Source organism: Archocentrus centrarchus, chromosome 2 (assembly GCF_007364275.1).
Source record: "Archocentrus centrarchus isolate MPI-CPG fArcCen1 chromosome 2, fArcCen1, whole genome shotgun sequence".
NCBI classification, from domain to species: domain Eukaryota; kingdom Metazoa; phylum Chordata; class Actinopteri; order Cichliformes; family Cichlidae; genus Archocentrus; species Archocentrus centrarchus.
The window spans coordinates 26,186,849-26,199,781 of NC_044347.1; the positions used below are offsets into that span (position 1 = coordinate 26,186,849).

The 12,933-nt window shown below is 44.1% G+C and overlaps 1 protein-coding gene across 2 annotated transcripts in view; it reads right to left on the bottom strand.

Annotated features, from left to right (window-relative positions):
- The window catches only part of nbeal1 (neurobeachin-like 1), a 61,572-nt gene that overhangs the window by 9,655 nt on the left and 38,984 nt on the right, over positions 1–12,933 (bottom strand). For both annotated transcript variants that reach the window (XM_030746178.1, XM_030746170.1), the window contains exons 25-40: positions 11,366–11,525; positions 11,011–11,099; positions 6,995–7,597; positions 4,530–4,705; positions 4,150–4,438; positions 3,765–4,073; positions 3,534–3,683; positions 3,283–3,440; positions 2,932–3,056; positions 1,896–2,022; positions 1,650–1,798; positions 1,427–1,560; positions 1,206–1,307; positions 588–683; positions 339–463; positions 53–193 (exon numbers count right to left, since the gene is read on the bottom strand). In XM_030746178.1, the coding sequence (XP_030602038.1) occupies positions 53–193; positions 339–463; positions 588–683; positions 1,206–1,307; positions 1,427–1,560; positions 1,650–1,798; positions 1,896–2,022; positions 2,932–3,056; positions 3,283–3,440; positions 3,534–3,683; positions 3,765–4,073; positions 4,150–4,438; positions 4,530–4,705; positions 6,995–7,597; positions 11,011–11,099; positions 11,366–11,525 (2,933 nt within the window). The remainder of the gene's footprint in view (positions 1–52; positions 194–338; positions 464–587; positions 684–1,205; positions 1,308–1,426; positions 1,561–1,649; positions 1,799–1,895; positions 2,023–2,931; positions 3,057–3,282; positions 3,441–3,533; positions 3,684–3,764; positions 4,074–4,149; positions 4,439–4,529; positions 4,706–6,994; positions 7,598–11,010; positions 11,100–11,365; positions 11,526–12,933) is intronic.

Sequence of the window (12,933 nt, forward strand, 5' to 3'; positions counted from 1 at the left end):
AACGGCAGGGAAGGAGAAAGGAAAAGAAATCATGCAATAATGAAATCTTTACCGTCCACTCTGCAGCTGGATATGTAGGGAGGTGAAGGGCTCCACCCTGATCAGGTAGTGCATCACGCCGGCAGCGTTTGAATAGTGGGTGCCATAATGGAACCTGTCTATGGTCCCTGTGGGATCCTCAAAACTTTCATACCTGGTGGACACATTTAAGGTTTTAACTGTGTCAAAGAAACTGCCCTCAATGATGAAGATACTTCTTATTTCTACTCTGATTGTTTACTCAGGTTCCAAACATTGTTTATGTTTGGATGTAAAGTCAGTACGAGAATGAAACATACTTTTCTCTAACTGCCTTCGCATTGCGTTCATTGAGCACAGCAACCGGCTTTGACAGGTCCCTGAACACCCGGGGATCAGAAAGGTCCAGCTCCTCTGACGTGTAGTCCGCTAGAATCCAGGGAAACTGAACAAACACCCACAAATTATTCAGTCAGTATGGGAAGTCCGAATGGAAACCAAATGAAACAAGAATACAGGTTGATGAGTTTCATGGTTGTACAGTGTTGTACTGAGTGATGTGAACGTACCACTGGGTACTGAGCCAGGTCATTGTAGGTTCTGCCTGCAATCGTGTTGAGCTGCATCAAGTAGTCAAAGTTGGAAATCTCCCGGTTCACCCATTTCTGTGACAAACCCAAGACACAAGTCCTGTGAGCTCATTTTGATCCATGCTAACCGAGAAGGCCCTGTTCTCTGAAGATGGACTCAAGACAAATGAATGACTAGAGGCCAGAAATCATTTTAAAGTTCAAAACAACGATCATCCTAGTTTTTGTTACCTGCACCAACGACGTTCTCTCTTTGGCTTGGTTTGTCTCTTTGTTTGTTAGCAGGATTACTCAAAAACATATGGATGTATTTTTAAGGATCCTTTCTTGCAATTAAAAAAAAAAAAAGGGGTAAAACTGGACATTTTCCATCGTATCTTCAAAAACATACATCAAATTAAAACATAAAAAATTAGGAGATAGTTTCTTGATGTTCTCTCTCAAAGTTTTCTAGATCCTCCAAAAGACTCAATTCATGGAGGGAACCTTTGACTGTGGTGCAGGTAAGCAGTCTCCTACTGCCGTTGCTTTGGGTTTTGCAACAGTAAAAGCAACCTTTGTGCAATAAGGCTGATAACTCTTTTTAATGTGTCTTGCCTGTGTGAGTCCAGAGGCCTTGAGGAGCTCCTGAGGTGAGCGGGTTTCATACAGGTTGAGGGATCGCAGCAGTAGCATGCGGCTGTAGACCTTGTTCCTGACCTGTAATAAAAATACAGCATTTCAAACAGCAGAGAGAATGTATGCGGTGTCTAGTAAGAGAAAAAAATGGCATTTTTTTCCTTTTCTGCTCATAGAAAATTGCACTTGTGTGCCTGCACCTCTTTTTTGAAGTTGAGGAAGTAGTTGGTTTGGTCAATAAGGAAGATTTCCAAAGCTGAGCGCCGCAGGTTATAACGTCTAAGGTGGACCTCTCGAATCTGCGACAGGGGCCATTTGAAGTCATGACCCACTCCTTTGGGGAAAAACAGGAGACATCTATCATAAATGACAAGTCTATTATTATTATGTCTTTTTCTCTTTTTAATCCTCCACCTTTCTCACCTTCCTCCTTCTCCTGGCTGCTGTCGTAGAAGTAGATGTGCTGTGTGGTGAGTTCCAGGCGGCCCGGAACCACGTCCACTATCGTCACCAGCTCACAGTCCTCCCACAACACCAGCTTCTCCTTCTGGCCCGCCTCCTCTGCTTCAACCCTGCAGTGCACAAAGCATCACAAAGCATTTCAATAATTCAACAGATCTACTACATGAACATATTCTGTTGTTCTGCAGTTGTTATTTGGTGACTGACTGGTTGTTGGCAACAACAGGATCATCCTCCGGCAGCTCCAGGATGTCGTCTTCCAGGTCGCTGACTTTGACTTGCTTCACGGCCTCCAGTAGGAGAGACTCTGGGTTTACACGCTGCTGCTGGACACCTGAGTAAAGCAAAGGAGATAAAAAACTAGGGTGGCAAATTAATATTTCATGGCAGCGCTGAAATTTAACTTCAGGAGAATGTAACCCGCAATAACAGATCATCTTGAATTTCTTTTCAAACTTTGAGCACCTGTTTTCAGGTATTCTAGATCAAGTGTGTATTGCATGGTTGTTTACACATGTAAAAAATCCTGCTGGCTTATGTATGGGAATTAAATTTTAAAATTAAACAAAAATATCCTGGAAATTTTTGTTTAAAGAAAGAAATACAAAAAAATGTTGTCTTTAAGATAACACAAATCAGGAGGATTTATTTTAAGATTAAGCCCTGGAGTAAGAACATGAGTGTTCAGTCTTTACAGTCTTAGTTCTGCAAAGAGGAATCAACAAATCTGCCAAAACACCAGGCGGTAGAAATATAATCAACTATCTCTGAAAGGAAGCTATTCACACTGCTGTGTCCAAAGAGGAAGTACTTAATGTCAGACAAAGACCAAGATCATATCAGATATTCTCCAGACACACTATTTAGGAAGATGACACGAGATCAGAGAATCCTGAACAGAAATCTGTCGCTCTGCTCCTGCCATCAAAGAACGGCTCAACGGCTGAAATGTAAACAGATATGTTGCTGCACTGATACGTGAGCTTCATGGTAGATGCAGCTGTGTGCAGCTTAAAGAGGATTTTCAAGCTTCATGCTTTTCAAGTAGATTGTACGAGTGTGCTCATGATAACTGTACACACACTTTTCCCTTATCATCACATCCACTCTCTGACACATCTGCTGAAGCAGCTCCTTCTGCCAAAAAGATTCAAGCCTACATTTCTTCACAGAAAAAAGTCAAGTGTCAGGAGTTTATCTACACAAAGAGAGAGATTCCAGAGGAAAGGTAATGGTGTCTCACCCAGGTTGTCTCTCAGAGCACTGGCCTCTCTGTGAGGATCAAAGTTGTAATTACGGACCAGCTTCAGCCTCATGCGGGAGTAATTTTCAGCACTAGATACCCTCCAGTGCATCTCATCCTGCAGCCTGTTAGAAACAGTTACATAGGAGAGTTAAAATACTTCCAAAAGCACGTGGTCAAATTATATCCATCTACACCTATACTTTACTTTATGTTTATCTGCCCCTGTCATTGTCTCCATGTCATTTTGATAACTAAACTCGACCTGAAGCTCAAGCTGACCTGTTGATTAAAATCTGTTTTACTGCAACAGACACTATACCACGGGAGAACAAAAGTTAGCATGAGTACCTGTCAGCCCAGGGCCCTCTCTCACACACCAGACCCCGCCGCGCTGCCTTCCACTGCCTGAGCGTGGCACTGTTCTGGCTGTGCTGCTGCTTCAACATGCTGTTGTAGCGGAGGTTCTCCTGGCGGCCACGGCGTGAGAAAGGCTCCACAAATTGTTCCTGAGAGACAACAGAAGGGGAAGAGGAGGCACGTGAGTTCTCCACAAAGCAGAGGTCTCTGAAGTTTGTTAGTTCATTAATATGCCAATTAACCTGGAAGCGGATCTTGCTCTCTCCCCTCTCCCTCTCTCTCTTATGCAGGCTGACCATGAAGGCCTCGTAGCACTCTTTCCAGTACAGAGCCATGGTCTCATGACCCTGGCTGAACATCTCAATTTCATACTGCTTCATGTATGGAATAATCTGAAGACAGGCAAAAGACAGGGAAAATTAGCATTTTTCCTTGTACTGAAGCAACAGCAGCACTAAATTCTAGTCTCCTACATATTTATCGAGGTAGACACGCCATTCGGGTGAGTTGCAGTAAAGTTTGAAGTCCTCAAAGAAGGAGGGGCTCCCGTTGGTGTCAGGCAGCTGCGGCAGGTGCAGCTCCATGTAGAGGAGGCGGTGGACTTTGGAGAGCAGCGTTCGCAACAGCGGAACCAGAAAAGAGTACGTCTCCTCAGTCTGCTCCTGGATGGAACGCCGCAGGATTCCCTCCACCTTCCCCAGCAGGTAGCAGGCCTCGTCCTGGCTGGAAATCTCCTTGGTCTGCAGGATCCCATTAAGCTTGGCGGTGGCCATGGCACACACCTGGGACAAAGGATATTTATTATTGTGTATGCACAGGATGCAGTGTGAAGATGGACTACTGAACTGAAAAGTTCACCTCTGGGTCTTCCTGAGCCATGAAGCCCAGGAGCAGTCTCAGCCCAACTTGGGAGAGCTGGAACCATTGAGAGCCAGAGGAGTACCACACCATGAGGCTGTCCATCAACGTCACGGTCTCTTCCAGCACTTTCTCCGTCCACAGTGCTGGATTGATGAGACCCTCCGCCTGCAGGAAGTCCTGCACCATGTGAAGCAAGCGAACAGCATTCTCTGTGTGCTGAGGTAACGTAGCAGCTGATGCCTCGCGGTTATCGCTCACCGCCCATTCCAACATACGTTCCATCAGACTAGAGGAGAAAGAGAGGGCACAGAGATCATTCAACAAGTTTTAAGCTTCAACTTTGCCCAGCACTGTCAGAACTCAAGCAGAAGGCTGACCTGAGCTTGATTTGGTCGACAGGAAGCAGCAGCTCATTGGCAGTTCCCAGCTTGGTGAGAGCAGAGAAGACCTGACCACGCTCCAGCCACGCCGAATCATCTGAACCCTCGACGCCACGCCACATCACACACAGGATGATCTCCAGCAGCATGCTGCACAGCTCCTCCTCTGCCCGCTAGAGGGCGACATTAGACCAAAGAAAGACCGCTGTCATTAGATCAGGAATGTCAAACTCAGGTTTACTGAGGGCCACACCGGGAAATGACAATCACAGCCAGGGCCACACACACATATATGTGCAGTTTTTTTGACACCTTTCAATGTATCTAGATGATGAATGGCTCACATAACCTTCTAGAGTCCGCTGTTAAGCGTTTGCCTTCAGAAAAATGTATTAAGAACCTAAAAATGACATTAGATTATTAAATTAAGCGTCATTCATTCATTCATCTGATGGAAACTATAACTGCAGTGCACGTAACAGAACATAAAAACAAACAAGAATTAAGAAGCCTTAAAGGTATGTTTCTACCCTTTCTCCACCCCTCCTACAGCTTCAGTATGACCTTCCTTCAATGATATATTTGACTAAATTTATGCTGCTGCAAATGGTTCAGACTTTTGATCGATGCCTAAATTTTCACAAAGGATTTAATCATTCATTCAAAATTACAGTGAAAGTGAACAATGGAGGAAACTTCTTGTTGTGTAACATTTTAATACACTGTAACAAAGCTTGGATGCTCAGTACTAACAGGATGGCATCACTGAGCAGGAAAAACAGCCGACTATCTCCTCACTGCTGTGCAAGTCCAGTAAGTTACTGCTGGCTCTAAAAACTCTGTCCATGCTGTGAAGAACTGTTAAAAAAACACAAATTATGAGCCATATTTTCCTCTCTTTATCTTCTGAGCGAAATCAGTAAAAGCAGGTGTGACTAACCATGCTATCATAACCCGAGTTAGCCAACGTTAGGTGTCTACATTGTTTTAATTTTTGCAAAAAAGTCTAACTGGCATTAGACTAATCTGTGAGTGAACTTTAGACCGGTTTAACCCTACAGACCAGAGTCTGTGAAACAGGGCTGAGATTAAGCGATGCCTCTTTTTCCAAGTACTAGTCTGAAAATGACAAATTAGGAGTTCTGACTGGCAGCATCCTGCTGTGGGAAGAGACAGGTTGTCTCTCTCTCTCACACCTCTGCCCTGCAGTGCAGCACTGAAATGATGAAAAAAGCTATTAGATAAAAGTCAGTGGTGGGCACCCCAGGGTGGCAGTGACATTTTACTCAGTGAGTTTGAAGCTCTTGCTGTTTAGTAGCATTAATTATCAGAATATTGATTACCATATACCATAAGACTTTGAAAGACATGTAGGTAATAATGGGATCATTTTTGGAAACCTTTGAAAATCAGTGTAACATATGACAATCTCCATCAACGTCAGACTCATGTCTGATGGAAGGTCCACTACTACAAGTTTACACTCGGGACCATCTGTTTCTGGTTATGTCATAACTATTCCTATGCAGGAACAGACTCTCCCAGTGCAGTGACTGTTTCTTTAATTCAGTCTTAAGAGGAAATGCAAGCAGCCATCACGGTTTTTGCAGTTCATATGTGCAAAGGTGTAGATTTTAAAGGGGACATGTCCCCTCAGCAACTTGTTCATTTGTGATTTTTGTGTTTTAATTTGCATAAACTCACATTTACAACATAAACAGATGAGAAAATTTATTAATGGGTGAATGAAAATTCATTTACCAGCATGAAGAAAACGAGGCGCAATGATCTCTGACAATCAGAATTTACTGGGGCAGACCCCCTACTTCATGTCTTCTCACCCAATATTTGAATGAACCCTACAGCCACACCAACCCTTCCTTTAAATAACCTCCAGCAGTATCGTAGACTTAACGACAAACTGAACTTGAGTTTATTAAATCTGTTAGTTTGGCTGAAGAAAAGAAAAAAATCTTGTGCGTATGAATCTATAAGGCTGACCTATTCCTCCTTCATTACAATGAACACACGCACACATGCATGCACACACAGCGTGGTTTATTTTGAGTCAGTTCTAGAGATCCCTGTGGCAAACAGTCACTACAGCAACTGAATATTATCCCCCAAAAAAGGAAACCATTTTCTCCTGATTGAGTAATGTTTGCTTAAGATTAAGATTATGGAGCCTTAAAACTAAAACACACATTTCTGACCCAGTTTAAAAGTCTGCTGTGTCTTCAGCAGAGAGCAGTAGGTTTAGTGCTGAGCAATGAGACTGCAGGAATATCATTAAATAGTGAAAGATGGACTAATTAGTCGTTGCCATTTTCACGGGATTTGTTGAAAATAACTTTTTATTCCTGGACTCTGCTATAGTAGCTTTGCATGATTCAGTTAAATCTTCCTTATTATCTTATGTGGTGCAAAGCTGTAAACAAGATTCGAGTGATCCGCAGTCTCACCTCAGCATTGCTGAAAGACTCCCCCAGAGAGATGTTGTCACTGAACAGGAAGCTGTCTTCAGTGAGGGAGGAAGTTGCATCTCGATCCCCGGAGTTCCCTGGGAAAGGCTTTGAGGTTTCCAGTGGTGAAGGCGTGCTGGGCATGCTCCCAGGTGTCTGGCTGCCGCTCTCTCCACCCTCATATGTTTGCAGATGGGACAAATCCAGCATCAAGCCCCCTGATTTTCCCACTACCCAGGGCTTGACGTGGGGCTGCGGCTCAGTGGAGGCTGAGGAAGACGGTGTGTCCAGCAGCGAGATGACATCACCATTCTCCAGACTGTCCACTGAGCGGGTATCACTTATGCTGACCCGGTCATCCTCCAGCCGATCCAAGCGGCTGGCGCTGCCTGTCCGTGCCCTCCTCTCTAGTGGCAGCTCCAGGCGGTTGCTGCTGACGCTGGTCCGACTCAGCTCCAGACTGCAGGTGCTGACGGCGTCTGAGTTACGCAGCGGCAAGGATCCTTCACCTCTTAGATACAGCCGCATGAGGGTGTCCTGCCAACACTGCTGCTTTGAGATCTGGGCAGCAGCATCTTGTTGGGACTGAAGCAGCTGGTACACCTAAAGGCAGAGGAGGCGGAAGATTAAACTTTAAAGACAGCTGGAAATGAATCCTGTTGCCTCAAGAGGTAAAAGATGAAAAAAAACTTCAACGCTGAACTGTAACTGTAAGTTATTTATTATCAGGGTGCCTACATGAAAACAGAAGTGGAATTAAGACTTTTCAGTACCACTTCTGTAGTATTACCTCAGTAAAGACTTTCATGACTGCAATCACTAATGTCCAGTATTAGTGTTCTTTTTGTAAATTATGGTATATTATTAATATACCATATTATTATTAGGAATATTATTGTATATTAGAGTTAAAAAAGGAGGAGCCTACCTTATGAATGACAAATTACTACTGTATGGGCGTGTAACCATTTCCAGACATAAAAAGTAGGATGGCTGGTAAGGCACTGTTCTTTACCATCTTCACAGCTTGTGAAATGTTGTATTTTTAAGAGCTTTTTTTTTTGGACACAAGCTGAAATCGATAAGTTAGCTCATGTGTTTTATTATCCTAATGCTAATTCAATTAAATTGAGTTCCCTTTCGGTCGATTCATTTGGTACACAACATAGGATGGGATATCATGCCCCCGTGTGTCCTGGCTGATGATAAATCTATTCACTCACGCCTTTAACGTAGATGACCTGTGATGACATATGTGCGGCCCCACCTGCACATACACACCCATGTCATCGCTGAGAGGGGATGTCCGCATCTTAGCATCTCGTGGCGAGATCTAGCGAGCAGGCGATGACGTAGCCGTTACTGGCTCTGTCACATATTCAAGCATCGGGTTTCTCAGTGAACTTTCAAACCAGCTTGCCGACCTCGAGTCAGCAGGTCTCTTTTCTCAGGCAAATATGCTCACTTTCCGGCCACGCACGTTTACTGGAACACAGAGTGGCTGCGTTTCATCACTGCCTCCGCTGAGGTTCAGTTGGGACGCAGACTCCATTTCCCTATAAACTTACAGTTGTTGGGCATGATTGCTGCAGTGCCACTCAGATTGTTAATTCAATTTTATTTATATAGCGCCAAATCACAACAAACAGTCACCTCAAGGCGCTTTGTATTGTGGGTAAAGACCCTACAATAATACAGAGAAAACCCAACAGTCAAAATGACCCCCTATGAGCAACACTTGGTGACAGTGGGAAGGAAAAACTCCCTTTTAACAGGAAGAAACCTCCAGCAGAACCAGGCTCAGGGAGGGGCAGTCATCTGCTGTGACTGGTTGGGCTGAGGGGAGAGAAAAGACATGCTGTGGAAGAGAGCCAGAGATTAATATCAATTAATGATTAAATGCAGAGTGGAGTATAAACAAAGTAAATAAGGTGAATGAAAAGAAACACTCAGTGCATTATGGGAACCCCCCAGCAGCCTAGGCCTATAGCAGCATAACTAAGGGCTGGTTCAGGGTCACCTGATGAGCATGAGAGGATTTCAGCACTGGACTTTCTTTCCTCCTCTATGCGTCGCATCACCTCCAGAGGAGGCTGATGGTCTCGTTCTTGCAGAGGAGGCTGCATTCTCTGTGTCCAGTGTGTGTGCCACACACTGATGTGCATTTATGTGACCATGAGCCCTTTGTAAAGACATTCCTTTGAGTGATGTTTGTGCTGCAGCTAGTTGGTCATCACCGCATACTGTACTTTTGTTCGGTTCTATCATTTGGACGTGACAGCTCCTTTAGCAGCTCAATCTAATCTTTCTGCTGAATTGACAAAGCACTTTGGTGATGGTGGTCCAATTCTCAGCAACGGGGCATGTATACATGTCCAATACTATATGTGTTAGACTGAGTGAATAGGCCAAAAGGGAACAAAGTGTTATGCCTATAACTTCTGTTCCCTGAAGGAGAGGAATGAGGTACAACACCAGGTTGCCCCGCCGTGGAACACAGCTATCGAAATGAGGGATGACTGAGATGACTTTGTGTATACCTGCAGGTGGGTCCGCATAAATGTTATCACAGGTCATCTGCATAACACTTTATTTTATTAACGTAGTGCCAGTTAAGAACATGACCTGCCTCAAAGATAACATTTTAAAGGAAAGACCCTACATTATTATAGAGAACCAACAATCAGACGATCCCCAATATACAAGCACTTGGCGATAGTGGGGAGGAAGAACTCCCTTTTAACAGGAAGAGACCTCCAGCAGAACCAGGCTCAGGGAGGGGAAGCCATCTTCTGTAGATCATCGTGTGCCGCACCCGGTCGAGGGTGAGGGGAAAGAAGAGAGAGAAAAGAGAAGCATAGAGAGAGACCACGAACAGGAAACAAACAAGACAAAACACAAACTAGAGGAGAGAGTAGACAAAATTAATAGTGGCATATAAATGCACATTGAAGGCTTTTCAGGGAACTTTTGAGAAAACCTGCTAAGGAATTATAACAGTCCTGCCTAGATGTAACAAATGCATGAACGTTTTTTAAAAGAAAAAAAAAAGAAAGAATAAACTCCTCTGAGACAGGATGTTTCTAATTTTGACATGCTTTTGTAGATGAAAGAAGGCAGTGTTAGAAATTTGTATAATGTGTGTGTGCTTTGAACATATCAAAATATTATTCTAAGGTTCCTCACAGTAGTAGTGAAGGTCAAGGTAATGCAACACAGTAAGTACCTGGTTAGACACCAGCTGAGGTGTTTGTATGTTATGTTCATATGCTATCCATCTGCTTATGCTCAATAATTATTTTGTGCTAAATCATTCACCACTGTATCCCTGCCCTGCTGGTTAACTGTTCTGAACTGGAGCGTGGATGGGAGCCTAATCTACTCATCTAAATGTGTGGAGGAGGCGAAACTAGTGGCAGTGTGCTTTTCCAGGCTTAAGCTGCGCACACACTGGAAGCGATTCGCTCGTCACAACACTCGTTGACGTTACACTTAGACTGAAATGTCTGCAAGCGTACCAGCTCATAAGGCAATCATATGTATTCATCACTCTCGTTGGCAGTCACTTCAGTCACTTGCCTGGAAGTAGAGAAAAGTTTACTTCCTGTCACCGGTGCTTACTTTGACCGTAGTCACTTCAAGTTGTGGGAAGTCATTTACTTTTTATCGTCTCTGGTTGCGAATCACTTCCAGTGTGGACTAAAAGAACTGAATGTTTTATTTAATGACTACGCAAAATATTTTAAGACTTTGTTGCACCCATGATAACCCTTTATTATTATATTCAATAATTATTACTATATTTAATGATTATTAAAAGATTATTTATTGCAATTAAAAACAAACAAAAAAACAGGGTATAAAGAGAAACAGAATAAGGAAACAAAGTAATGCAGAAACAATTTGATGATGTGCATCGATCGCAGGAACTTCAGTCATTTCCTGCGTTTGCTGTTGATCAATAAAAGTGATGAATACTGTGAGTGTTGCAGATTTAAGTGCAGGTATTCACTCACCCTCTTGCAGACGATGAGCCGCACGCTGGGTCCGGCCCGGTGAGTGAGCTGGACTAAAGCCATCAGGTCCTTGTAGTTTACCACTTGATCTGCAGATTGCAGACACACGTGTTTTTACATTTGTGCAACTGTATTCAGAATTTGTTGGCTCACTGAAGTGTTAACAGTATTTTTCCCTTAATAACAAAGGCATAAAGCCTGAATAAAGCCTGGCTTCTGGTCTCACTGACATCATACAGAGCTAATTAAAAATTTTTAAAAAAAGTCAGAAACTGATATATGTATATGGAGTGTTAAACTGCATTTATTATAAACAAAGAGCAGAAATGTGTAAAACACATTAAAGCAAACTGACCTGTATGGAGGACCTGGTTGAGGAGACAGCGGATCAGGGTCGGGGTGATGTGAAGTTCAGAGAAGAGCAGCGACAGACCGGAGTAACCTGCCTCCCTCAGCCGCAGTCGCTGCTTATTCTTCTCATAGACCCGGTCGCAGCGCAACATGCGCTCAAACAACTGCAAGAAGTGGAAAAGAAATATACAAATCAATGATTTTGAACATTTCACTCTCACCATTTTTTCTTTTAGTATCTGTCCTATAATTCACGTGTTCAGTAGGACCGGTGGCTTCACATACTGTGTCAGTCACATTCACAAGCACGGGGCTGGATGTAGAAACGAACGCAAGCATTTTCCAACAGCATTAGATCAGAAAGGCCCAAAAAGTCACGCTCAGTCACAATCCCGCAGATCAGCTGATCTCAGTGCCAGCCCACATCAGCTGAGGACTCAGCTGTTACTCTTCTACACATCCACAGCTCTCTCATTCACACTGTTTGAGCTCCTTTAATCCACATTTGGGATGCATCTGCAGGCCACTTTGCAACTCAGCTCACTTAATGTCACACCTGTTGTCATTGCTGCCTGCTCTGTGCTGTGACCATGAATATACAGGACAATGAAACTGAAACACCTGGTTTTAGGCCACAATAATTTATTAGTATGGTGTAGGGCCTCCTTTTGCGGCCAATACAGTGTCAATGTGTCTTGGGAATGACAAGTCCTGCACAGTGGTCAGAGGGATTTTAAGCCATTCTTCTTGCAGGATAGTGGCCAGGTCACGACGTGATGCTGGTGGAGGAAAACGTTTCCTGACTCGCTCCTCCAAAACACCCCAAAGTGGCTCAATAATATTTAGATCTGGTGACTGTGCAGGCCATGGGAGATGTTCAACTTCACTTTCATGTTCATCAAACCAATCTTTCACCAGTCTTGCTGTGTGTATTGGTGCATTGTCATCCTGATACACGGCACCGCCTTCAGGATACAATGTTTGGACCACTGGATGCACATGGACCTCCAGAATGGTTCGGTAGTCCTTGGCAGTGACGCGCCCATCTAGCACAAGTATTGGGCCAAGGGAATGCCATGATATGGCAGCCCAAACCATCACTGATCCACCCCCATGCTTCACTCTGGGCATGCAACAGTCTGGGTGGTACGCTTCTTTGGGGCTTCTCCACACTGTAACTCTCCCGGATGTGGGGAAAACAGTAAAGGTGGACTCATCAGAGAACAATACATGTTTCACATTGTCCACAGCACAAGATTTGCACTCCTTGCACCATTGAAACCGACGTTTGGCATTGGCACGAGTGACCAAAGGTTTGGCTATAGCAGCCCGGCCGTGTATATTGACCCTGTGGAGCTCCCGACGGACAGTTTTGGTGGAAACAGGAGAGTTGAGGTGCACATTTAATTCTGCCGTGATTTGGGCAGCCGTGGTGTTATGTTTTTTGGATACAATCCGGGTTAGCACCCGAACATCCCTTTCAGACAGCTTCCTCTTGCGTCCACAGTTAATCCTGTTGGATGTGGTTTGTCCTTCTTGGTGGTATGCTGACATTACCCTGGATACCGTGGC